Source organism: Myotis lucifugus, unplaced genomic scaffold (genome assembly GCF_000147115.1).
Source record: "Myotis lucifugus unplaced genomic scaffold, Myoluc2.0 scaffold_8, whole genome shotgun sequence".
In the NCBI taxonomy this organism is placed as follows: domain Eukaryota; kingdom Metazoa; phylum Chordata; class Mammalia; order Chiroptera; family Vespertilionidae; genus Myotis; species Myotis lucifugus.
The window spans coordinates 11,421,583-11,449,309 of record NW_005871056.1 but is presented as its reverse complement, the minus strand read 5'-3'; the positions used below and the strand labels follow the sequence as shown (position 1 = coordinate 11,449,309).

The 27,727-nt window shown below is 47.1% G+C and overlaps 2 protein-coding genes across 2 annotated transcripts; both read right to left on the bottom strand.

Moving 5' to 3' along the window:
* Positions 1 to 27,727, bottom strand: GRK7 (G protein-coupled receptor kinase 7). Its single transcript, XM_023749595.1, is given in 6 exon segments — positions 1 to 456; positions 7,471 to 7,745; positions 24,209 to 24,646; positions 25,843 to 26,025; positions 26,027 to 26,093; positions 26,095 to 27,727. Coding segments are annotated over 6 exon segments (1,653 nt in total). The 5' UTR covers positions 26,448 to 27,727; the 3' UTR covers positions 1 to 119.
* LOC102433315 (secretoglobin family 1C member 1-like) lies at positions 15,504 to 18,896 on the bottom strand (the record flags this gene model as incomplete). Its single annotated transcript, XM_014451229.2, has 1 exon — positions 15,504 to 18,896. A coding segment is annotated over one exon (420 nt), but the record flags the coding sequence as incomplete, so codon positions are not given.

The following is a 27,727-nucleotide window of genomic DNA, read 5'->3' as shown; positions in this document are numbered from 1 at the left end:
TAAATGCGTGTTGCCTCTCATCTTGAAAGGCCTTTTTTATTTTTATTTTTAGGTTAACAGGAACATTCGAGGATTAGGTCAGCTGAGACTCCTGCTGCCTGTCTGGTAGAGAGAACAACTTACAATAACAAACACACAGCAGACTTGGATGAGTTACCCTCCCCACAACCTGCAAGTCTGTTGGGATCGTTCAATTCTTTAAACAGTCCCGTTTCTATGATCTCTTCCTGCCACGCTATGGGGACAGCACCTGTTGCAAATCTTTGGAAGAACTTCTTATCTTTATCATCAAATTCGATTCCCCGAACCTCAGAGAAATCTTCAATGTCGTCGATGTCTTTGGCATAAACCACCGAAGGGTCTGGCACATATGGGGGTTCCACGAGGCCTGCTTCCAGGCGAGGAAAGTTGATGGTTTTGAAGAAAGGGTGTTTCCTGGGATCATCTGACTTTTCTCTGTGAAGAAAGGAGATGCTCAGCCCGACACGGTAACAAACCCAACGGGAACCGTCCTAACTATACAAAGCGTGCCGCGTTCTTTTCCCGTAACACAGGTCAATTGCCAAGACAGTATGATGATGCAAAGAGTCATTTACAAAAATGATAACTTTAAAAATCACCCGCAATTCTGCCCTATGCAGACGGTAGCATTTTATTGTTTGCAGACAGCCTTCACACGTAGATGTGATTTGCCAAGAATCTAGCAGTTGACACGATTTTCATTCTTAGTGTTTCCATGAAACACCAGCAAACGTCAGTGGGGCCAGAACCTGTTTGCTTGCAACTTCCAGTCTTCACCTCTTGCTCTGCCCTTCAGGGTCACAGGAATAAGTTAATGTCTCTTTCCACATGACAACCACTCACATTTTGAAAGACCACACTCACATCTCACTCATCACAGAACATGATTTCTAGGAGCCCACCTAATCCCCACCCCTTCCCCAACCCCCAGCTGGCATGATAATCTTTAAAAAACTTAAAACAAAATCCATTCGTAATTGTCAGTAGCATGAATGAGCATATGGTTGGTGCTCAAGACTATGTTTATTTGCTATCAAATCTTCCTTCCTTATGCTAGAAATTATTCCAGTATTTGCCTCAGAATAAGGGGGGAAATGTATGTTCCCAAATGTGTACCCTCTTCTATTATTTACCTGTTGCTGTGTAACAAATTGCCCCCCAAAAAGGAGACATATGTAATACTCTTTGTAATACTTTAAGCCAGTGATTCCCAAAGTGGGCGCTACCGCCCCCCGGTGGGCGCTGCAGCGATCCAGGGGGGCGGTGATGGCCACAGGTGCATTTGGGGGCGATGAGTAACTGCTATTAAAATTAAAAAAAAATTAATTTCCAGGGGCTGAGTAATATTTTTTCTGGAAAGGGGGCGGGAGGCCAAATAAGTTTGGGAACCACTGCTTTAAGCAATAAAACAATTTAAAAAAACACCAAAAAACAAATTGCCCCAACATTCAGGGGCTTACAACAATAAACATGAATTATCTCACAGTTTCGGTGGGTCAAGAATGTAGACATGGTTAACTGGGTGCCCCTGCCTCGAGGTCTCTTGGGAGGTTGCAGTAAAGCTGTTGGTCAGGGCTGTGGTCTCATCTGGAGGTTCACCTGGAGTTGGGGGAAGATCTCTTTCTAAGCTCACTCATATAATACTGGAAAGCCTCCATCCATCATCATGTGAGCCTCTCCATAGGGTTGCCTTATTATAACATTGTCACTGGTTATCCCCAGAGCAAATGATCAGGGGAGGGGGGTAGAGTTCAAGACAGAAGGCACGATCTTTTTAATACTTAATCTTAGAAATGACATCTCATCACTTCTGCCATATTCTATTTGTTGGAAACAAGACAGTAAGCCCAGCCCACCCCTCAGAGACTCCCCATCATGTCACATGGTTACTGAAGCACATTCTGCCCAGTAAGATGAGTAGAGTCTAAACACAGTAAGGATGTTACTACTAATAGTGATAATAATTAACATGTATTCAGAGCCTACTCTCAGCTAACACGTTAAACCCTTCACTTATGTTGTTCTGTGATTCTGGCCTAGTCCCATCCAGAAAGGCCATCCAGGCCTCCTTGGACTTTCCCCACTATAACCCGACTGAAAAGACAGGTATGGAGAGCTGCATCCTGAGATACTACAAGGTTTCTCTTTTCTTCTAAAGGCCTTCAAGTCTCCATCAATGGAAAGAAGGGAAAATGCAGACTTGCCTTCTCTTAGAATCTACTGCCCAATATCTGTGTGGTTTATAGCCTGTAGAGTAGAAGCCTTGAGGGAGGGTTACTGAGATGAACTGAAGCTTCAAGGACATATATATTCCCCCAAAATGTATACATTTAATAATTATAAAGGCAGTGTTTATTAAAATACATTTTACTTTCAAAATTGAACTATCAGCTATTAAAGTGTGAATACTTTCGGGGGGTTACTATATATATTGTTAGTTAGTTGTATTGAGGTATAATTTACACAGCAATATTCACCATTTTAAGGTATCAGAGAGATTGGGTGGTGGGTCTCAGACAGATTTTAAATGTGGTAGAACAAGGATAGAGCTAGAATTCCATCCAAGTAGATCAGGAATGAGCCCCAGGCCTGTGTCTCACAGAGAACAAAGGAGTTGGAATGGGACCAGGTGCCAGGAGGAAGGAATTTGTACCACATTATGGCCGCTGGCAGGCATAATCACATTGTCCCAGAGGTCAAGAGGGCGCCTTAAACTCACTCTGATCAGCTTTAACTTGGAGAAACCAGGATGGCCTGGGCTTGTCCGTCAGGATAGCTGAATGCAGTCCTTTTGCAACGTGTCACATAAGACAAGGGATCGATGAACCACTTAGAGGCTTTCTTTAATGTTCTTCAAGACCCCCAACTAGATGCCTCTGGAAGGCAGGGCCCATGCCTTATATCTATGGGGGAGAGACTATTCCATGGTGTGACCAGTGCCTGACACTGCTGGACCTGCCAGCTAGATCCTGGCCAAAGCTTGCCTCTGGAAACTCCTCTCAGAGAATGTCTGATGGACCCCTCCCCTAGCCCCCAGGTGTGCTGCTTCTTTGAACAGAACGTTGCCCAGCCCCAGGCAAGCATGTAAGGCATTTCCCCCTAATTTGGGACCAGTCACCCCAGTACCCCACCCACCCTGCCCTGTACTATATAACCCTTATCACCTTGCCACCGCCCAAGACATGCCTCGTATGCAAGTTCCCCTAATAAATTCTTGACGTACTGTTATAATTGTCAGCCTCTTTCTCAGTCTCCTGGCCTGGGACATTTACATAACAATGTCCTTTTCCAATTAAAGTCTGTGTTTGCTGATGCTAACAACAGAGGATGAGGCTTCCCAACCTCTACTCCTCGTCCTCTGTGTCCAGGCCACCACAAAGCTGATCACTTTGATCCAGTTCACCTGAGATCTGTAGTTAGAAATCGCATGAAGGTGATTTTACTCTTGAGTCTTCCCCGGGCTGCTTTGTGCAGGGCACTTTTGACCCATCTCCTCTTGGACCAAGAGGAGAGGCTACTGAAGGAGGCGGCGTCTTTTGTAATAGGCCACCTGGCAGCTAGCTGCAGGGAGACTCCCCTGCTTGCTGGAGTGGAATATATTTGCGAGCATTAACAGGGGCTCTTGGGTTACTGATTCCCACATGGGGGTTATAATGGATTTTCTCATACCATTCAATGACGATAAGATACCAGCTGCCCATACATGAGGACCACACTGTGGGGTTTGGTCTGCCAAGAACAGTGGGATTAGCCTAAGACTGCAGTCAGACAAGTGCACGGGTATTTGCTCTTGCTCTGCTGCATGGGCCGATCAGAATGAAACCTGCAAAATACTTAAGTGGCCTTCACCTTTGATTTTATTGGAAAACACCATGGTTGACCCCCACCCCCCCTTTCCCTCTGGTAATCACCATACAGTTGTCTGTGTCTATGAGGTGTTTTTTTTTTAATCCCTTCACCTTTTGCACCCAGCCCCCCAAACCCTCTCCCCTCTGACAGCTGTCAGTCTGTTCTCTATGAGTCTGTTTCTCTTTTGTTTGTTAGTTTATTTTTGTTCATTAGATTCCACTTCACTTTATTTTAAATGCTCGTAGGTGCACTGGGGAGGGGGCACTTGACCTCTCTGCTATGTAACATGCTCTCCAGGCGTTCGCTCTGCTTTAAAGGACACCCACAAAATTAATCACATTTGAGTGAATTTTTTACTGCATTAAAAAAATTTTTTTAAATTGATTTTAGAGACAGAGGAAGGGAGAGGGAGAGAGAAACATCGATGTGAGAGTAGAACATCAATCCCCTGCCTCCTGCACGCCCCCTACTGGGGATTGAACCAGCAACCTTTGGTGCGTGGGAAGACGCTCAACCAACTGAGCCACGCTGACCAGGGCATGAATGAATTTTTTAAAACTATGAAGAGTTGAAATGAAAATGTTGGAAGGTTTTCTTTTTCACTGAACAGCTGGTTTTTATATGACTCCTCTTTAATGTTGTAAACAGTTATATTCAAAACAGGCACAACAACATATGCTTTATAAAAAGGTTTGATGGAGCAGCTTCAGGCAACGATCCAGTGCTTTAAGGTGGCATTTTCTTGAAGAAGTTTATCAACATCTCATTTTATAGACCCAAAGTGTGCTTATAAAAGTATTGAGATAGATTCCCAAACACACCAAGTGGATGGTATTCCCTCCGGGGAAGCCATCTAATGAGATTGCTCCCCTGTGTATGGTGTCAGCTGGGGACTAGCCTTATCAGGGTGATCACTTTGTAGGTTATATAAATGTCTAATCACTACGTTGTACACCTAAAACTAATATAATCTTGTACTTCAACTGTAATTGAAAAATACATTTTAAAAAATGAAAATAAAATAAAAGGGACTGTTCGCTTCCCCCATTGTCTCGGCCACTGTAGGTGTGCCCTCTGATACTCAAGAACCAGATGGTAGAGATGGTTGGTGGTCACCACATCCAGGCCTCTCCTTCCTGGGCACACAGAAGACAACGCTGGCAGCCCCCTCACCCTTAGCGAGGGCCCAAGGAATGTTCTGGCCACCAGAAGTGATATGTGAAGTGGGCCACTTCCCGGCTGAGGCAGCACAAAGCTCCCAGGTTCTCTTCTCAGGCCACGGCACCTGGAAGCCACCAGTTCCCACGAAGCGTAAGATGGATGCAGCCACGCCCGGCCGGTGTGGCTCAGTGGTTGAGCGTCAACCTATGAACCAGGAGGTCACGGTTTGATTCCCGGTCAGGGCACATGCCTGGGTTGCGGGCTGATCCCTAGCGGGGAGCGTGCAGGAGGCAGCCAATCGATGGTTCTCTCTCATCATTGATTTTCTATCTCTCTTTCCCTTTCCTTTCCTCTCTGAAAACAATAAAAATATATATTAAAAAAAAAAAAGATGGAAGCAGCCAGGATCTCTGAGCCACTGCTCAGCAGGGAGATGCCCACTGTATTAGCCAGGTTCTCCAGAGGGGCAGAACCAAAGGATCCAGAATGCACCACAGTGACATAAAAGTTATTTTGAGCTAAGGGCATTTGAGAGTCAACAGACGCACATGTGCATAAAAGCAGAGCCTCCTAAAAGAACTCAACTCATCAATCCTCTCCCCGGGGAATTTCAGGAGTTTTGGAACCAGGGAAGACTGACTCATATTGCCAGTGACAGAAATCAACACCACACCAAAAATAGATATTGTCACAAAACTATCGTATCTCCCATCTATTCTCCTGAGGGCCCGTTTATTTGCCCTAAAAGACATTTGTTCTCTCACAGTGCCCACCCCCACCAGTACTAACAAGTCATTTGCTTGCCTATGAGTGCCCTTCTCCTCCTCCTCTTCCCCTCTTGAGATGGCACATAAGCCCCCAATTCTAACCACCTCCTAGTCACATCTGTCTGTGAACTCTTGCGTATGTACATCAAGGAAAATGTCTTTTGCCAGTTTAGTTTGCAGGTCTCCATTCTTGAACCTAAGAGGGTAGAGAAAAATATTTTTCCTGGTGGAGGCTTGGCAAGTCCAAATTCTTTAAGGTAAGCTATCAGGCTAGAGAGCCGGGGAAGAGTCGCAGTTCAAGTCCAAAGCTAGGTTTTCTGGGAGAATTCTCTCTTCTCCGAGGCCTTCAACTGATTGGATGAGGCCCATCCACATTCTGAAGAATAATCTGCTTTACTGGAAGCCTACTGATTTATATGTTAATCTCATTTTAAAAAATATTTGCAGAAACATCTAGTATACTGCTTGATCAAATATCTGAGTACTGTGGCCTAGTCAAGTTGATACTGAGTTTAACCATCATAACACCCTCCCTGCCCATTTTATATAGGAGGATATTGAGACTATATAGGAGGATATTTACATGAGGTAAAACAGCCAGTACATAGCAAATGATAGCAGAGCTGGAATGGGAGTCTGGTCTGTGGCTCTAAGCCCTTGTTTTTCTCCCTCTGCCAAGGGTTTCTTCATAGGTCAACTTTTATGTATTTTTTTTTTCTTCTAAAATATCTTGATCTTATTATTCCATTGTAAGCAATAAAACTTGACTTTCCTCAAAACTAATTTTGACTATATTAACGAATCTGGCAACATCATATGTATTTGCTAAATATCTGTTGTCTGGTTGATGATATTTTACAGAGACTTTTAATAGGGGAAGAATTTTCCAGAGCTTTGGCACTCAGTACTGGTGTTTTAATTTTATTTTGAGCTTTAATTTTTAAATAGATAATTTATTCATGTCATCCAAAATTCAAAAGATAATAGGGTTCTATAGTGACAATCCTCATTTGCATCCCTGACACCAGCCCCCAATTTCCCTTTGTAAGAGGCAACCAATCCTATACATTCCTTGTATACTCTGCTTAAAATGGTGTATGCAGCTATTTGAATTACGTATTTTCTTTCTTCCTTTTTATATATGCTGCTTTGCCCCTCACTTTTTCAGTTTAAAATATATCTTAGAGATAGTTCCATATCAATTGCTCATAGAGTTTGAAAATATCAGAAATACTTAACCATATAATATGCAAATAATAATCCTATATAATAGAAGGGTAATATGCAAATCAACTGAACCGCTGAACAACCAGTCGCTATGATGCGCACTCAACGCAGGAGCTGCCCCCTGGTGGTCAGTGTGCTCCCACTGGGGGAGGGCCGCTCAGCCACAAGCCAGGCTGACGGCTGGTGAGCACAGCAGCAGTGGTGGGAGCCTCAGTGGCAGCGCTAAGGCTGTCCCACTGTGGCCATCAGTTGGACATCTCTCAAGGGCTCCTGGACTGCTAAAGGGTGTAGGCCGGGCTAAGGGACCCCCGAGTGCACTAATGTCCTCTAGTAGGACAATAATAACACAACGTAATCCCAAAGCTTTGTCATTAACCACAACATTCTCCAAATGCCTGTGGACAATGCTGACATCACGAATCATCTCTATTACATGGTAATTTACCTGCTTCCTAAGCGTTGCTCTGGTTTCTTAGCCAAGAAGAGTCTGCAAATATCTTTGGCTTCCTCTGTGAAGTTATCATGTTGGAATGTGACCTCTTCTTTCAGGGTTCTTTGCTTTAAATCCTCTTTACTGATTTTTTCCTTGTAATCTTTGAATGGTGTTCTTCCAGCAACCATTTCATAAATACTGCATCCCATTGCAAACCAGTCCACGGGATAGGAGTAACTCACTTTTTCCATTAGGATCTCAGGCGCCATATAACCATTGGTTCCAGCCTGAAACACCCAAACAAAAACAGAACAAAACAAAACAAAAACACTAATGTGAGTGTAACAGAAGTTGTTGATTGTCTATCCAATACCCATTCTCCTTTTCTTTTCTTGTTAAGGGGTTTATTAATTTACTAGAGGCCCAATGCATGAAATTCATGCAAGAGTAGCCTTCCTTCCCCTGGCTGCCAGCACTGGCTTCCTCTGGCACCTGGAACCCAGGCTTGCTTCCCTCCGGCCGCCTGCAGGCACCCAGGATCCCGGCTTCCCTCGCAGCTTCGTCCGGAGGATGTCCAGTCTAATTAGCATATTACGCTTTTATTATTATAGATTTGGCATGACATTGTGTCTAACCCATTCGATTCCCTGCTTTCCCAGCAGGCTCTGGGGCAGTCAGGGCAGGACATAATATCCATTGGGCCAATGACATACAAAAAGGACTTGGCTGGAGTGCACTATGAAAGCGACAATGTAGCTGCTCTTGAAGAGAGAAAATCACTTGCCCTCTCTTAGTCTCCTCACCTCATCTTTAAAGGTGAAAAGTTCAAGTGGATTCTCTAAAACCTCTAAGTTCTGCGTTTGTTTTATTTATTTATTAAACAATTTTTCTCCTATAAAAAATTGATTTTAGAGAGAGGAAGGGAGAGACAGAGAGAGAAAAACACCGATGTGAGAGAGAAACATTGATCGGTTGCCTCCCACATGGGCCCCAATGGGTGACCAAACCTGAAACCCAGGCATGGGCCCCGCTTAGGAATGGAACCTGTCACCCTTTGGTGCACAGAAGGGTGTTCCAACCAACTGAGCCACACCGGCCAGGCCTGTCTGTTTTAAATCACAGGTAACAGGAAATTAGATGCATTATTTTTTTTAAGATTATAAGGTTGAGCACTTCATTGCTAATTTTGAATGTTCACATAATGTTATCTAGTCTATGATGTTTCCTACTCTATTTGCTATGCAGTAATATTAACATCACATATCTTGGTCTGTCTGTCTCTGCATTAAAAAATGAACAGTCGTTTAATCTAGAAAATCGCACATATGAAACTTCATTTAACATGCATGACCATATAATGTAGGCATACCTCTACTGACAATATATACCAAACGACCACTGAATTTAAAAAATTATATATATATATAAAATACACATAACATAAAGTTTACCATCTTAGTCATTTTTAAATGTACAGTTCAAGAGAATAAAGAACATTCACATCACTGTGCAATGAATCTCCAGAACGCTTTTCATCTTGCAAAACTGAAACTCTAATATCCACTAAACAAGAATTCCCCAGCCCCTGGCAACCACCATACTACTGTCTGTCTGCATGAATTTGGATACTCTAGGAACCTTATATAACAGGAATCATACAGTATTTGTCACTTTTTGTGACTGTGTGGGATTTTAGTACATTCACTCATTCAACAAATATTTAACGAATACCTACAACATACCTTGTAATGATAAACTATGTATTTACATGACAATGTTTTTATCCCCCAAACTAAGTAGCTTTTGGTTAAAGCATAATGTATAACTTCTACAGCAATTAAAAATGCAAACAAAAACACCTTAAAGTGACAATAAGCTTATATTAGAGCAGTAAGACTTAGAGCAATAGAAAATTTGATGTATCATCTGTTCCTGTCTTTCAACCAGGTTACTTAGCTTTGCAGTATGTACCTCAAAGAAATGACCCAGAAGGAAGAGAAAGGGATCTGTTTTGAGATGTTCTTAGTTCCATTATTCATAATGGTCACAAGCTAGAAACACCCACAATGCCCAACAATAAAGACAATAGACTAGAGCAGCCGTGGGCAAACTAAGGCCCGCGGGCCGGATCCGGCCCGTTTGAAATGAATAAAACTAAAAAAAAAAAAAGACCGTACCCTTTTATGTAATGATGTTTACTTTGAATTTATATTAGTTCACACAAACACTCCATCCATGCTTTTGTTCCGGCCCTCCGGTCCAGTTTAAGAACCCATTGTGGCCCTCGAGTCAAAAAGTTTGCCCACCCCTGGACTAGAGACTAGTGTTAATACCAAGAAATGTATATATGCACGCCCCACACTGGTGATTGAGTCCGCAACCCGGGCACGTACCCTGCCTGGGAATCAAACCGTGACTTCCTGGTTCATAAGTCGACGCTCAACCACTGAGCCATGCTGGCCAGGCAAATATATGTTTTTTATGTGCACAGTGTATGTAATGTCTTAGGATATTAAATTTGTCATAATTTTTACACAGATAACAAGAAACAAAATTAAATGACCCAAGCACTAATGAGGAGTAATTGGCTGTGCAAGAGAATTCTGGGAGTGACTGGGGTCTGGCAGGCTGGCATGAGTCAGCATGGCACTGCTGTTTTCACAGAGGCAGCGTGTGCGTAGTATGTAATTTGGGTGAGCGTATATTCCGGTTTGCCTGGGACGGTCCCCGTTTACATCTGTTGTTCTGGCGTCTTGTCTAGTTTTGCATTTGCCCAGACAAAAGGGTATTGTAAGCTCCTCTGAGGCCCAGGATATAGTTACTCATCTTTGTATCCAAACCAGGTACTTACTGCTCCCTTGGTGCTTGCCCAACAAGACGGTGTAAACCACAGTAAAAGCTGGTAACTAGATGTTTTCCATTCACTATGGAGCCATTCCCTGCAGTGAGTTCTAGAGATACCAAGACATATAAGGCCTGGCGCCTGCCCTTGGGAACTTACAGGCTGGTGGAGACAGACAGGTCCAAAAGTTCATTCAATAAAGTAGGGTAAATGCCATAATGGGAGTATAAAGCCACAGGGGAGAGACTGCTATCCCGCTAATGGGCCTGTGCAGGAGATGAAGTCAGGAAAAATGTGAGGTGTTCAGGGACCTTTGAGGATCTTTAAGGAATTTGACATTCTGAAATATAAAGTCTATGGGATGCGATGGTGGGAGGGGAGGCTGGAGGGGGGAGGTGGATGAGTCTGAGAAATGCTGTAAGTCAAAGTAGCAAAAGGCAATCCCAGTCTTCCCTTTCCCTTGTTATCTCTCTATTATAGGCCAGGAGGTTAAGTACTCCACCTCCCAACATCCTTTGCACCCAGGGTGGTCATGTGATATGAGCAAGGCGAAGGTGCTGGGGGGTGGAGGTAGGAAAAAGAAGGGAACTTACTGTAAATACATAAAAGATATGATGGATTAATGGATCAACAGAGGGATGGATAACAGATGTAAACTGGGCAAGCGAACATATGGTCACCCAAATTACATATTATATGCGCCGTTCCTGTTCCCCTGCCCACTCCCACTGCCCAGAATATCCTAGACCTCGTATCCTTTGTATTTCACTATGAATCTCTAAAAGATAAAGTCATTTTTAAAAAATCCAAAAACCAATCACTACAATACCATTCTCTCACTTAAATCACAATAATTCTTTAATATTTTCAAATATCTGGATATGCTAATGCTGTCCCAATTGTCCTATATATTTGTCTTCCAAACAGTTTGTTTAAATTTGGATTCAAATAATCCATATGATTGATGGATATGTCTCTTAAATCTCTGTGAATATATAAATTCTTCCTCTGTTACCACCCCTTGCAAGTTTTTATTGGGAAAATCTGGCTAAACTGTAGAGTTTGCCACAGTCAGATTTTGCTGACTGTACTTTGGTGGTATCAGTTACATGTTCCTCTGTACTGTGTATTTCCTGTACATTGATAGCTAGATCTAGAGGCTTAATTTTTCTATTGAGCTTTTCATTTCTGCAAATATGTTTTTATTCTTTATTTTTTAAGTTGATTTGAGAGAAACATCGATTTGTTGTTCCACTTATTTATGCATTCATTGGCTGATTCTTGTATGTGCCCTAACTGGGAACTGAACCCCGACATTGGCATTTTGGACAATCCTCTAACAACTGAGCGACCTGGCCAGGACTGCAAATATGCTTTTATTAATATATAATTAGCATAGAATAATGTGCACAGGTCTCGGCTAGTCAGTTAAATAAGTTTTGATAATTGAATACACCCACGTAAATGCCACCTAAACAAGATATAGAACATTTTCATCTAAGAAAGTTCCCTGTGCCCCTCTCTAGTCCATTCTCCTCCCAGGCAACCATTTTCTGGTTTCTGTCACTCTAGGTTCATTTTGTTCGTTCTTGGATTTCATATAAATGAAATTGAATGGCAGATACATTTTTATGTCTGGCTTCTTTTTTTTTCTTTTTTAAATTGTTAACACTATTATAGATATCCCCATTCTGCCCACCCCGCCCACTTTGTGACTTTTAGATGTTTTTGAGATTTATCCATGTTGTTCTGCAAACATATCAGTGTTTTGTTTTTTAATTTGCAAATATCCTTGTTGTTTTTCTCTGAGTGTTCCTTGCCTTATAGCATATGTTCTTGTTTCATGGATGCAATATCTTCTCTTAAATCTCAAAGGATATTAAGTATGTTTTTAAAAATGGTCTCTTCTACTTCCTGCATTGTTCCTGTTTTCTACAAGTTTGTTTCTTCTGTTTTCTTTCTTTATTTTTTAAAAAATTTATATATTTTTATTTCAGAGAAGAAGGGAGAGGGAGAGATAGAAGTATCAATCATGAGAGTCACTGATTGGCTGCCTCCTGCACGCCCCCTACTGGGGATTGAGCCTGCAACCTGGGCATGTGCCCTGACCAGAATAGAACTGTGACCTCTGGTTCATAGGTTGATGCTCAACCACTGAGCCACACTGACCTGGATCTTTCTTTCTTTTTTCTTTTCATTGTATTTTATTTTAGAGAGCTTTTTTGAAATGACAAATGATCTTTGACGATTTGTTCACATGTAAGAGTGAACACTAAAAAGCTAGCATGAAGCTGATCAATGGATGGGCTTTACTGGAGGGTGATCCTGCCAACCCATGTCAATGGGGACCTCGCCTGTGAGTATCCATTGACCTTGTTGGGCTGTTCAGTTTCCCCATAAAGATCCTCCAGGACCCTACCTGAGAGGGGTCAGCCTGCTTACCCTCATTCTGGGAGCTGAGGTGGGGAAGGGATTGAGGATCTCCCTGTATTCAGTATTTCACTATCCTCAACTCTCAGTTGGGCTGTATGTTCCTATCCAGCTTCTCTCAGGTTTAATCTCTCCTGCTGGGGTGGGAGAGGCACAGAGGAAGACCACAAGCAACATCCAACTGCAGTTCAGACTGTGGTGGTTGGTAAGTTCTACTCTGTGTGTGTCCCCTTCCAATGAGCACATTTCGGAGCCGAGTGACTTTAAGGATTAGCATCACTCATCAGGACCAGATAGATACCAGTTGCTCAGTAGGAGGTGGAAGGTGAAAGTGGAGAAGGATTAGCATCACTCATCAGGACCAGATAGACACCAGTTGCTCAGTAGGAGGTGGAAGGTGAAAGTGGAGAACATGCCTTGTCCTGGAAAAAGGCTTGTGAGATGCCTCCTGGGAGAAAAATTAGAAATAATAGCGGATAATACTGAGTGTTTATTACATGCTAAATACTTTCTCAGGAGCATTACCTGAATTTCTTGTTTAAGCTTCATGATAATCCTATGAGACAGAGACTATTGTGTCCCCCATTTTTCAGATTAGAAAACTGAACCACAGAGAGTTAAATCTTGCCCACAGTCACCCACCCGAGATTCCCACCCAGGTCTGCACTTTGAACCACAGCATCACACGGCCTCTATGGAAGTAGGGGAAATTGCTTTTCCTGACCCTCCCCGTCCCCTTCAGGATTCATTTTCTCTCCGTAGAGTCCCCTCCTTCCCTCTCCCCATGTGCCAAGTACTAAGTGCTCTCCTTGTTCCATCCTGGCTTAAGCTGCTTTCCTTTACCCTTTCCCAACAAGTTCTCCTTTCTTTGCCCGTATCTCTGTTCATCAGAGGCTGGCTGGGCTGCTCCCACTACAAAGGCTGCTGGGAGGTGGGGGCCAGACCCTGCAGTATTCTGGGAACACGTTGTTCCCTCCCCAAGAAAATGAATGAAGAATCGGCCTCCGTCTTTCCCGCACTGTAGCCCGTTGGTGGAGTGGAAAAAACACCAGACAGCCAGGGCAGCCCGAGATTCATTCCAAATAATTTTCGGGACTAAATTTGCCTCTTGGCCCAAGACAGAAAAGGTCCTGGTGGGATTCTGAAGGGCACCGCCGCCTTGAAGAGTGGAGGTATTTCACAGAGGAGAAGAATGGAATTAGAGGCGCACGCCAGAGTCTAAGCACCCAAATTCCATCGCAGCCTCCAGCTGAAAAAATTAATGGCCTGCCCTTTAAGCCATTTGTCTTCTGCATGTGAACTGCCTCCTCAGAGTGGGGTGGGAGGAGAGAATGGGCCAGGCAGCATGGGGCGGGTCGAGCCAGCTGACCTCTCTGGCTCAGTTTAACTCTTGCAGTTACAAAGGCCCCCGCACATTGGTCTCTGCGCCATCAAAGCAGTCGCTTTCGGTCCGTGTGACCAGAACTGCCATTGCCAGGGCTGAAGGGATCACCAAGTGTCAGCAGCAACACAACTCTGAATGGAGGTTTTTGTGTGGTTTGTCCTTTTTTTTTTTCCTTTCTTTTGCTTCATTTTGTTTTGCTTTTGGTTTTATAGTGCCCTTTGGCGGACGCACACAGTCAACACCTGGTCAGGCAACACAAGTATGCCCAGCATTGCGGGGCCTCAGGCACCAGACCTCACAGGGTTTAGGAAGCCATGTAGGGGCTGCCCCCTCCCCAGCTGCCCCCCAGGGGGCAGCAAGAAGTCCTTCCACCACAGCCATGGCGTGTGGATTCTTAGTCCCATCAGGGCCACCTGTCACCTACAGGTATGTCCAGACTCTGACACCCTACAGTGGGGTCAAGATCGGAGCCAGCCCGCTGGGGCCTGTGCAGACACCAGCTACATCACTATTGCTGTTGGATGTGGGTTTCCACTGACCCTGTGGCCGTTGTCACTCTCATCCCTGGGCCCACAAGGGGCTGAGGGGCCGGGCCGGGTGGGTGTATTCTGCACTCACAGGAGCCCCAATGTGGCTTTGGTCAGCAGTGGACTGTGACCTCGGAGGTGATGAGAACAGGGAGGGGCCCTTCAGTGGGTCTCAGAGGGCACAGCTCCTATCTTAATAGTTGTACACACCCATAAAGCGGAGTGTGCGTGCGAACTTGCATGCACGTGCAGGTCCATCAAGGTCACAGTGAGGAGTAAATCTCCCCTTTCACCGAATCTGGAAAGTTGGCGACCTTAATGCCATCATTAGGAGAAGTGCTGGTGCCACGGCCCTGGTGCGGCCAGGTCAGGCTCGATTTGACGACCAGGTGGGGAGAGACGGACAAAGACGCTCTCTGCGTTTCCAGGCAGCAGGGTGGCCTGGGCCCAGCGAACTGGCCAGTGGAGCAAGAAACCGCCCGCGGCTGTCTCCTCCGCCTCACTCCCCCCAGCTCATCACAAACCAGATCCACTTGACAGCACAATCCAAACAGAAGAGGGAATCAAAATGTACATCTTTTGTTTGCCGTGGCAGGAGAACTGTTGAGCAGAGGAAAAAAACAAGCTGAGCTTAGCGCTATCAGCTGTTTCCTGGGGTTCGCTCCTTCCTTCCTCCGAGGGGGGCCTGGCCGCTTTGTTCTCATTCCCAGCTGCTCCTCTGCGCCTTTAAGCGGTGGCCTTTGCAGACCTCGGAGGAATGCAGCCTGAGACCCCAGGGGACTTGGTTTCGAGGCTCCGCCCTCCCCGGCCCCCCCCCCCCCCCCCCCCGCCTCCCCCCCTCCCCCACCAGCTCTGCCCCTGTGCTGGTGTGCTCACCCCACCGCTTTGCTCCCACCCCTCTCTCTGCCAGCCACTTCCTGGCTGGGGAATAGGAGCCTCACCAGAGGTGTCTTCCTATTCTTTCTGACACCCCTGGGAGGACGCCTTTCAGAGAACCCCAACAGGGGACCCAAGAGAAGGGTCCCTGCAATAATGCTTTCTGAGCTGTCAAACCTGGTGTCAGTCTGCTGTGGCTCCGATTCCAGCTTTACCAATTATTAGCTGGTCACCCCGGGCTAGTTACTCAACCTCTCTGAGCCTCAGAGCTCTGACCTCCTAGGACTGTGATGAAGATGAAAGTGATTAAGACACGCTGATCGCCCTCCAAAAGCCTGATACATAGCAGGCCCTCAGTAGGGTAGCAAGGATGGTCATCCAGCCTGGGCTTTGGTTGTCTCAGGCAGGGCAGCTGCACAAGGAGAAAAACCCAGACGCCTCTAAGACCCCATCAGAGTGAAAGACGGGCCTGGCAGGTCATCAGCGATCAATGCAGTAATTGCGATTCTTTCACCCGAGTGTGTTCTTCGGTGGTTTCCTGTCCTGTGGATCCATCCAGCAGCGGGCTGAGGCATATTTTCCATGGTGCCTCCAAGATGCTCAAAATAAAACCACAAGTGAAGTTCCACGTGGCTATGAGGAAGGGAGACAACTGTGTGTGCTGCTTGGCTCAGCCTAGAGGTGAGCTGCGCCCTCGTCCACTGCCCACCCAGGGCAGCCTGGGCCTCCTGCCGGCTCCCTGTGCCTCTCAGGGAACAAGGCACAGCTGCAAAGCTCACCTGAGCAGCTGCAGTGCCTGTCATGTCAGGTGAGGCAGAAACGATGCAACAGTGGGGATTGTGACAGAGGCTGGCGCGGGGCTTCTTGTAGGATAATCAGAACAGTCGTTTTTCTTTTCTTTTCTTTTCTTTTCTTTTCTTTTCTTTTCTTTTCTTTTCTTTTCTTTTCTTTTCTTTTCTCTTCTCTTCTCTTTTCTTTCCTTCTTTTCTTTTCTTTTCTTTTCTTTTCTTTTTTCTTTTCTTTTTTCTTTTCAGAACAGTCGTTTCTTGATTGCCTACCAAGCAGCTGACCCTCTGCTAGGCATTTATCTACCTTGTTACTTAATCTTCTCATCAAGCCCAAAAAGCAGGTGGCATTAACCAGGCTTAGAGAAGAGGCATGGCTTCCCTGGGGTCAAGTACAGGGCTGTGGCCCAACAGTGGCATTTGGAAGAAGGCACTCTGCATGCCATGTGCTAGCCATCAGTCCCCACTGTCTCCTGGTCAGGTGGCCCCGTGAGGGGTCAGCCTGTGCCTCTGTACACAGCAGCCATAGTAAGTGGCAGACTCATTGGCACACTCACCCTCCTTCCATCTCGTGATCCTATGGAGCGTTTTTCATCACTTAATCTGAAGGGATGCTCTGAGCTCCCAACACGCGTCCACATCACGTTAGATGACGCAGCAGCCTGTGGTCCCTGGGTCGCACTGTGTTGCATGACAGCCCCTCCTGGTGCACCCTGCAGGCCTCTGGCTCCCTCCTCACCTCCGCGGCTCACAGACAACGTGCGCCCGCCCAGTTCCCAACCCCCTGCTTCACCTCCCTACTGTTGACAATCTTCCAGATCATCCTTCCACGGCTGATTTAGTCACTTCCAACTCTGAAAACCTTCAGTGGCTCCCCAATACCTGTGGCATCGGGTTCAAATATCCTTATCTGCCTCCTCCAGCCTCCTAGGCTGGCATCTCTCGTTGTACCCTTTGTCACCCCTCACACGCTGTGACTACATGCCCTAGACAGCTGCAGAGCCAATCTGTTCTGTGACCGGACTCACACTCTGTTTTATGATTTTACCTTGGCCAGGGTTTTCAACCGCGGCATCATGGACACTGGGCCAGATCCTTCTTTGAGGAGGGATGCTGTGCTGGGCATCGCACAACACTGGCCGCAGCCCTGGCCTCTACCCACTAGTTACCAGTCATGACAACCAAAATGTCTCCCGACGTTGCCACATGTCCCCTGGGGCCCAAATCGCCCTCAGTTGAGGATCACGAACATCTGCTGATCCCTTTGCCTGGCCCACTCGCCTTCCTCTCACCCGCCTACCTTCTGTTCGCTGTAAGTGTTGACTTGGTTGTCATTTCCACCTGGAAGTCCTTCCCGGCCCCATGTCCCCCTGCCAGGCTGGGTGCCCTCCTTACACCCAAGCTGCACAGCCCTGACCACACCGCCTTGTCACTGCCCTTTACATGTGGGTCTCTTCCCCATCCTGGGGCTTCATGAAGGCAGGCGTGTGTTTACCGGGTTCCCTGTTGTACTCTGGGTCCAAGGCTGTAGCTGCAACAAAACCTCACTTAACACATACCCTGGACACCCCTCTCTCCCTGACCCCATATCCCAGACACCACGGAGGCCTGTTCATTCTGAAGTCTCCTCCCAATTCACCCATCACGCTCTGGCTCCACTGCCCGCTGTGGGCTGAGCTGCCATCATCTGTCACCTGGATGACAAATGACCACAATCCACCTGCATCCCCTCTGATCTGTGCTCACTTCTGTTGGAGCAATTTTTCAAAACAGAATTCTGAGCATGTTGTCCCCTTGATTAAAGCCTTCCAAAGGCTTCCCGGGCTCTTAAGCAAAAAATCAGTCCTTTACGTGGCCGGTAATGCCAGGCTTGGTGAGGCCCCTGCCACCTCTCCAGCTTCATTTGAACCATGTTTCCTCTTGCTCTGTGCTTTTCATTTCCTGGCTTCCCTTAATTTCCCCCAAAGCAGCAGTTTGCACGGTGATTCCCATCGCCTGACATGCTCTGCTCCTCCTGGAGTGGATCCTGGGGACTCTGCCCAGATCCCCTCCTCAGGTTCTTGGCCTGCGCTCTCCAGACGCTGGGACCAGGGCCAGCCGGTGCAGTGGGACAGGGCCCTGTGCCGAGAAGCAGCCCAATGCTGGGGTTTGATGCACTTTGGCTGCAGGAAACTTTATTGATTGAATGGTTTGAGAATAAAGTCGCACATGGGGCAGTGGTAGTGGGGTGGTGTGGTCATGGCTGCTTTTGTAGCTGGTCCTATGGCCCCGTGGAACCATATGTGGGATCCGCTAGATGCCATCCTGACGAGCAGCTTGTAGGGCATCTCTGCAGAACTCGGGCTCAGCCAGCCTGCCTTGGCATCTGCATGGACATCGTACCTGCCCAGGGGCCCCTCATAGAGCTCTGGGGACCCCACCACCAGTGTTTGTAGGAAGTCCACGAAAAGCCCACTGCTGTCCTCCCCTGTGCCAAGCCTGCAGGTGCAGCGCCAGGTGAGGCCCCCCAGCAGGACGGTGCTGCTCCCCTGCCTGGCGGACAGTGGGGGCTTTGAAGGCTGTCTTGACAAATTTTTGAATTTGTATTTTGTAAGTTAAATCCGGTGAGACAATGGAGTATGTGCCCAGGTCCTGGAGCCTCGGCTCACACGCCTGGAATCCTATCTCCTGTCGCCTCCCTACCTCTCTGCAATGGGTTCTTGCCCTCTGCAGCAGGGAACTGCTCACCAAGGTTCCCCCATCTGCCAGCTGGCCAAGGTCACCGACTGGCTCCTGGAGGGATACAAAAGCCTGGACAACTCCTAGAGCCACCCCAATCCCAGAGCTCACCGAAGGACTGCCTGAGGTCTTAGTTCAAGCTCATTGTGGGTCAGCTTCTCTCTTTGCCAATCCTGCCTTCCTCATGCTGGTATCTCATGGGAGTGCACCCTAATAAATCTTCCACGTGTAAATCTGTCTCAGAGTCCGTTTCCAGGGAACACAGCCTCAGACACCACCCCAACTTCTTTGCTGAGTAAATGCCTGTCTATCTCTCAATAGCAAATAAGTTTTATCTCCCTGAAGTTAATTCTGATCCTCACACGTTAAGTCAAATCCTCCTTGGAGAGCCCCATGTACCACATCTTCACAGCATTTATCATAATTGAAATTTTACATTCATTCGAATGATTACTAAGTTCTATCTCTCCCCTACTAGACCCTAAGCTCCATGTGGGCAGAAAACCATGTCCATTTTTAGCTCATCATTCTATCCCTCATGTTTAACTCATTCCTGGAAAATGCTCAATAAGCATATGTTGAATGATTCATTGAGTGAATGAATGAATGACTGCCTTTTCAATGAAGGAATGTTAAAATAATTCCAAGACTGTTGTGAAGATTTTTGAATACTCTTAATAGTGGTAAATACTTTGAAAATGGACTTGAAATGGACTTCTTCTTTTTAAAAAAATATATATTTATTGATTTCAGAGAGGAAGGGAGAGGAAGGGAGAGGGAGAGAGAGAGAGAGATAGAAACATCAATGATGAGAGAGAATCATCAATCGGCTGCCTCCTGCATGCCCCACACTGGGGATCGAGCCAGCAACCCAGGCATATACCCTGATTGGAAACTGAACTATGATCTCCTGGTTCATAGGTTGACGCTCAACCACTGAGCCATGCTGGCCGGGCTAGACTTGACGTTTTTGTAGTGGTCCAGTTTCTAGGCCCTGGCTGGGTAACTCAATTGGTTAGAGCATCGTCCCAATATTCCAAGATTGCAGGTTTGATCCCTGGTCAGGTCACATGCAGGAACTAACCAATGAATGCATAAATAAGTGGAACAACAAATCGCTGTCTCTCCCTTCCTCTTGATCTCTAAAATCAGTTTTTAAAAAAAGTTAGTAGGAACTGAATTCAGTTAATAATGGTTGTGATAATTTTGGTGGAGACCATGAAGTAACCAGAATGCCTCTCCTATGTGGCTCTTAAACTGTTACTCAGAAGTAAATTTCAAAAAGAAAAAAATTTGGTGCAGGGTCCTAATGGTTGTGATGTCCGTAGGTGTTAAGTTCTGATGATATATTCAGAAATCTCTTAAAAATCACTTACTCAGTATGTCTCTAGCACTGTGTTCAGTATAATAAAGGCTTACAAATAAGTATAATAGTGCCCAGCCTCTGTCACCCACTATCCTTCTGAACGTAAGGAGTTGGCCAGAGGCTTTAAGGCAGAACAAGGTAACCAAACATGTAAAAGCTTTGGGGTCATTATTCTAACTTCCTTTCCAGTCTTGACTAAATAACAAGTTCTAAGGACCCACGTTCCATAAAACCTGAAGGTCACCGTTGCCCACATTGAATGCTGAATCTGGAAAGTCCCAGCATGAGCCCCGCTGCCCAATGTTCCTATGATATTTTCCTGGAGTCCCTAAAAGGTGCTATGAGTTCGTTTTATTGTGTGCATGTAGACGTCAGCTGAGAACAGGCAGGGGTGCTTATCACATTTATTACAAGTGAGTTTAGACAGTGGCTGGGACCACATTTAATGATATTGTGTCGCTGTGTGGGAGGCTAGGTCTGAGACATAGTGCGGGTGTATGTGGGGGTGCTAGTCTTCTGAAGTCTTAACTCTGTCAGTGGTTCAACTAGGCTTGTGGTTGGTGTCCATATCAGACCAGACCGAGGGAGAGATGCTAATGCCATCACGTGCACTTATTCTGTCCGAGTTTTCCAGAGTGGAGAGCCTTTTACAGCATTAAAGCCCATAGGCCACATCTGTCCTGTGTGGGAACTTAACAAGGTGGAGTCAAAACTGTAAGTGCTCTTGATCTGACATATCTGGTTCCTATCACGTATTAGTGATGTGGCTTTGGGTGAGTAACTTAACCTCTCTGAGTCTCAATTTTTCTTTCTTAAAAAAAAAAAAGTGTTTTGCCCTAACTGGTTTGGCTCAGTGGAAAGAGCATCAGCCTGCGGACTGAAAGGTTCCAGGTTTGATTCTGGTCAAGGGCATGTACCTTGGTTTCTGGCACATCCCCAGTAGGAGGTGTGCAGGAGGCAGCTGATCAATGTTTCTCTCTCATCGATGTTTCTAACTCTCTATCCCTCTCCCTTCCTCTCTGTAAAAAATCAATTAAAAAATTATATTAAAAAAGTGTCTTTATTGATTTCAGAAAGGAAGAAAGAAGGAGAGATAGAAACATCAATGCTGAGAGAGAATCATTGATTGGCTGCCTCCTGCACGCCCCCACTGGGGATCAAGCCCACAACCTGGTCATGTGCTCTGACCAGGAATCTAACTGTGACCTCCTGGTTCATAGGTTGACATTCAAACACTGAGCCACGCCAGTTGGGCTCAATTTTTCCATCTGTAAAATGGAGCCAATACTGGTCCCTATATCATAGAAGCTTTTGTAAAGGATCTAGATCCCGTTACTCCTTGATTAAGAGATCAGAGGCTTCTGAACTTTTTAAACCATTGAGGTAACAGCAGTTATTAGAGGCACCCACTGTTTTTGCCTAATTGACATTTACTTCCTTCCCATTCTTTTCCATCCTGATTTTCCCTTGGAGAATGCATTTCTCTTTTGTCAGTTCATGAGATTTAGATGGGCAGACCTTCTCTCTGGCTCCTGGAAACAGCAGTGATCTATCTCATCCTGGCCAGTGGAATTGGTTTTGGTTGGGCATGTGACCTAAGTTATCCACTGAGGGTCTTCCCTGGGGATTGTGAAGGAACATCTCCACCTGCCTGTCACACAGGTGCCTCATATGCAATACAATCACAGTTGAACTTGCCAGCTTTCCCACAGTTCTGCTCCTCCTTCTGATCACTGGAGCTAGAGACCCCCTCCTCGCCACCCCCCCAGCTTACTGTCCCTTACCCTGAACTCCCACCGGGTCTCTTTCCAATACCTCCAATTTACAGCCACTGCTTCAGTCCTACTGGCTTATGTAGGCCTCCATCATCCCTTCTAGGGCCTTGAATTGCTTCTCTACCTCTCATCTACCTTCCAAATTGGTCTTTTAAACATGCAAATTGACTCATGTCATTCCCTTCTTAAAACCCTACAATGGCTTCTTGCTCCCACAGGAAAGCATTCCAATGCCCTTGAATGATACTAAGTCAGTGATGGTGAACCTATGACACGCGTGTCAGAGGTGACATGCGAACTCATTTTTTGGTTGATTTTTCTTTGTTAAATGGCATTTAAATATATAAAATAAATATCAAAAATATACATCTTTGTTTTACTATGGTTGCAAATATCAAAAAATTTCTATATGTGACACGGCACCAGAGTTAAGTTAGGGTTTTTCAAAATGCTGACACGCCGAGCTCAAAAGGTTCGCCATCACTGTACTAAGTCCTACACATCTTGTCAAAACCTTACAGCCACATACAATCAATGACCTGCAATTTCTAAAACTTGCCATGATTTTCCTCACTTCCTTGCCTGACTGCTTTCTCTGCCTTATAAACTAAAAACTGTGTAAAAACAAAGTTTTAATTGAATATTTTAAAAATGTGCCTTGGGCCCTTGTCTTCCTGGGGAATCTCCCACCTTTGTTCACAGAAACTCAGTGGTAAAGACCTGTCAGAATTCCAGAGACTTTGTATTGTTTACTTTAAAAAATTGCTTAATTACATATAACTAGAGGCCCGGTGCATGAAATTTGTACACTGGGGGAAGGGGATGTCCCTCAGCCTGGCCTGTGCCCTCTTGCAGTCTGGGACCCCTCAGGGGATGTCTGCCTGCTGGCTTAGGCCTGAGTCCCCTGGGTATAAGACCTAAGCTGGCAGTCAGACATCCCTCTTGCAGTCCGGAGTTCTCGCAGTCCGGGGCTCTCGCAGTCCAGGACCCCTTGCTCCTTACTGCCCACCTGCAGCAGAGGATGGAGAGGCTCCTGCCACCGCCGTTGCGATTGCCAGCCGTGAGCCCAGCTTCTGGCTGAGCGGTGCTCCCCCTGTGGAAGCACACTGACCACCAGGGGACAGCTCCTGCGTCAAGTGCCTGCCCCCTGGTGGTCAGTGCATGTCATAGCAACTGGACGTTCCGCCATTCGGTTAATTTGCATATTAGAGTTTTATTATATAGGATTTCACCCTCCCCTTTTTAAAATCCTCATCCAAGGAGTGAAGATATTTTTTCCATTGATTTTTGGAAAGAGTGGAAGGGAGGGGAGGTGGGTCGACCCTGCAACTGAGGTACATGCCCTTGACTAGGAATCAAACCTGAAACCCTCCAGTGTGCTGGCCGATGCTCTAACTGCTGCCCAGGGCTAATTCTCTTTTTAATCAAAGAATTCTCTGCAAGCCACTTTCACCAAAATTGATCAAAATACACATCAGTTGCCTTTGTTCTCTTTTATATACTTCATTTCAAATTTCATCTTCATGTAATATAAAACATTTCCCCATTTCACACTCAACAGACAAGGCCATATTTAATTCAACATGCTAAGAGTTGGGGGTTTCTTCTTTTTCTTTGTCTCATCCTATTGAAGTTTACCTGCAAAAATTCTGGAATTTTAGGGTCCAGTCCCTGGAATTTTAGGGCCCAGCCCCTCATTTTCCAGAAAAGAAAACCAAGGCTCTATTGACTCAGGAACATGGCACCAGGAAGTTGGTTATCAGTGGAAGAAACCCAGGCCCTGATGTTAGATTCAGCATGGACTATCTCCAACTCACCAAGAAGGCTCCCCTCAGCCTCCATCGAGAGAAGAGCTAAGTCGCCCCCAAATAACCAGTTAAGCTAATCCTCTTACACCACTCCACTTAGGCAAGATGACAACCTAAGGGCTTTAGGGAAAAGGAAATTAGAAGAATTAAGTCCAAGGCTCTGTTTGCCCTGGGAATAGAACAGCCCTCTCCTCTCCAACTCTGTGCCCCACCTTATGGGCAGAGGGAGAGCCACTCACCTTCTGGGTGACAGGCCTGCCATCCTGGATCTGCATGGCCAGCCCCAGGTCGGACAGCCTGCAGTTGCCAACATCGTCCAGGAGCACGTTCTCAGGCTTCAGGTCCCGGTAGACGATGCCGAGAGAGTGCAGGTGCAGCAGCCCGCAGGTCATCTGGGCCGAGTAGAAGACCACCCTGCTCATGGCCAGGCCGCGGGTGCCCACGCTGTAGATGTGGAACTTGAGGTCTCCCCCGTTCATCAGGCTCATGACCAGGCAGAGGTGGGACTTGCTCTCGAAGGCGTAGGCCAGGGAGACAATGAAAGGGCTGCGGATCCTCTCCAAGATCTCCTTTTCCAACAGAGCCATTTTCTCACCATTTTTCTTCTTCAGCCGCTTCTTGTCCAGCTTCTTACAGGCATACATCTTACCAGTGTTTTTCACCTGGACAGCACATACCTAAAAGGAGAGAAAGAGAGGGAGAGGAAGAAGTAGGACGCAGTGGAGGGGCGGGGGGAGGATATGGAAGGTGGAGGGGTAGAAATCAGCCAAAGTGAACAGGCGGCAGGCGTCTGAGAAAAGAGAAGCTGTAACTGAGAAATGTTCTTCCAGAAAGAGCTGGGATCACAATGAGGTACCACTGCACCCCACTGTACTGACAAAAGGGAAGATAACAAGTGTTGGTGAGGATGCGAGGACACTGGCACCCTTGTGCATTGCTGGGGGGGGGATGTAGAAGATAAACGTTTGGTGGTTCCTCCAAAAGTGCTCAGAGTGGTACTGTTCACAATAGCCAGAAGGTAGAAACAACCCAGGTGCCCACCAATGGGTGGCTGGATAAATGAAATGACATACCCATGCAATCGCATATTATCCAGCCCCGGAAAGGAATAATACATGCTACAACATGGATGAACCTCCAAAAATTATGCCCAGTGAAAGAAGCCAGACACCAAAGGTTACAGATCGTCCGATTCCATTTATATGAAACATCAGAACAGGCAAATCCACAGAGACAGGGAGCAGACCAGCTGTTGCCAGGGACAGGGAGGAGGGGGGGTGGGGAGGGACAGGAAGGAGGGAAATATCCTGTAGAGGTGATGGTTATACAACATCGTAATGTACTGGATGCCACTGAATTGTACGCTTTAAAATGGTTACTTTTGTTATGTGATTTTACCTCATCTATGGTTAATGGTTAATTTTAATCTTATGTAAATTTTACCTCAAAAATAATTTGTTTTCTACTTAAAAAAAGAGTGAGCACAGCAGTGGTGCACAATGAATTCTCCACTTTACCTTAAGATGAGTGTTTTCTCAGATCTCTGCAGTTTGTCTCAAATCCCGCCCCCCGCAACCTTACCACCACTAAGGGGAAAAGGGGCTCTCCATCACCTGCTGCCATTCTCCACAATGTCCGGGGCACTGAGGGGGTGCCTGGTGTGCACCCCAAGAGGAAGATTCTTGGCCAGTTCCACATTTTGTCTTTCCTATGCCATCTCATTTTATTTCACACATGCCACAGGTGGCATGAAATGAGTATTAAGGAAGTTCCCTTGAAATTGAAAAAAAAAAAAAAGAAAAAAGGCAAAACAAAGCAAACCCCTTTATGCAGTATCCTTCAGCTGCCAACCTGGCTGTTCTGAGACGCTTACCTCCCCAAAGCCACCTTTCCCCAGCACGCGGAACTCGGTGAAGTACTTGTCCGACACGGGCTGCATCTCAAAGACCTTCCACCGCAGAAACTGGTCGTAGAAGGGGCTGGCCAGGAAGTCCCTGAAAGGCTGGCCCTGCAGGAAGGCCATGGCCTCCGCCAGGGCCAGCGCCACCAGGGCTGCCCCGCTCGTCCTCAGTAGTGGCTGCCAGGCACCTGGTGCTCAGAGCCGGGCTGAGGAAGGCGGTGGGTGCCCGGGGCAGGGCCACCAGCAGCGGCCACCAGCGCCTGCAGGCTGCTGCCCTTGGCCGGGCCCTCCGCCAGCTCCCAGCTCTGCACCTGCTCCAGGAAGGCCACGGTCTCTCGGTACCGGGGCACCGTGGCCAGGAAGTCCCGGAAGAGGCGGCGGCCGATGGGCTGCTGCTCGCACAGGCTGTGGAAGTCAGGGGGCAGCGCCTGGCGGAGCGGGGCGCAGCTCTGTGGCCCGGGCAGTGCCAGGCTCCGGCGCCGCCGCTGCAGCTCCCGGCTGTCTCCCTCCCACGTCTTCCGGGCCTGCAGGTAGGCCGTGTTGGCCATCAGATTGTCCAGGCCCCCCATGTCCACCATGGCTGAGCACAGGGAAAGGAAAGGCGGGATGGAGGGCTGCGGGGGACTCGGCCGGGTCTGGCTGCCGCTGGCTGGTTTGGGTTCCCAGGTTCAGTAACTCCCGAGGGATTTGCAGGGAGGCCTCTGGTCTGCGGGTGGGACTGGCAGGGGCTGCAGAGAGAGGTTTCCCAGGTAAGAGGCTTTGCTGGCTATGTATAGCTGGTCAGGGAAAGGCACCTCGCAGGTGCCCCCTGTCCTGCCGAGGCTCCTTGGGTGTTACCTGGCCTCCCTCTACGCACACCTGCTCCCTGAACACACAGCAACCAGTTTCCAAGGGAAGGGGTCAGAGTGAGGTGGTGCCACGTGTGTGTTTTCAGCTGTTTCTAATTTTACACGTTTCCTAGCAGCCTCAAGCTCTGTGAGCCCCGGAATGACAGGTCAGGAAGAGGACCTGGAGAAGCTGGAGAGCTTTTCCTCCTGGGGACCAGCAGCCTGTGGCACAGCCGGGCTACAGAAGAGGGTGCTCTGAGCTCAGGGTCCTGAGACCTGTCCCTGGAGGCCTCGGGGACTCGTGGCCTCACAGTGCGTTGTGCTCTCCCATAGCCCCCCCACCCTGAATGGTCTGCAGAGGTTGTCCAGTTGTGGCTCTCTCAGTTCTGAGGAGTCTGTGGCCTAAGGTACTGGGTTAAAAAAGGGGGAGTCACCTTGACCCCAAACATCCCACAAAGTGACACAAGCAGGAAGAGCACACCAGTGCACACATGTGGCCAAGACCGCTCCTGGGGCACAATCTGAGTGCAAGGGAGCCTTGACGTGAGGCCCAGGGTAGGCAAGTTTCAGGGTGGCCCCTCAACGTCTCTGCCCACATCCCTCGAGGAGCCAGGAAGCTTCCCTCCACCGAGATCGCTCAGAGCCGCCCCAGACCACGACCTCACAAGAACAGAAATTGGTTTAGACAGAGATCAGCCTAAGAACCTCTGCTCCAAAAATAACACTTGTGTCCTACGGGGAAAGAATACTCAGGCTTTTTCTCCATAAAGGAAGGCTAAGGCAGCTTGAAAACAAAGTCATTCAGTATTATGCCAAAGTGCTTAAGAGAGGAGAGGGAGAGAGAGAGAGAGAGAGTCAGTTTTTCTCCAAACAAACAATCTCCAGCACACGCTCTGTCAAAACATCGCGGTGACGCCCCAGTCTGCGTGGCAGAGCCTGCAGACCGTAGCCCAGCACAGACCCACACTTGGCCACATGCTACCGAGAATTATGTAATGAACTCGTGGGCGCCCTTTGGCTCTGCACCGCTG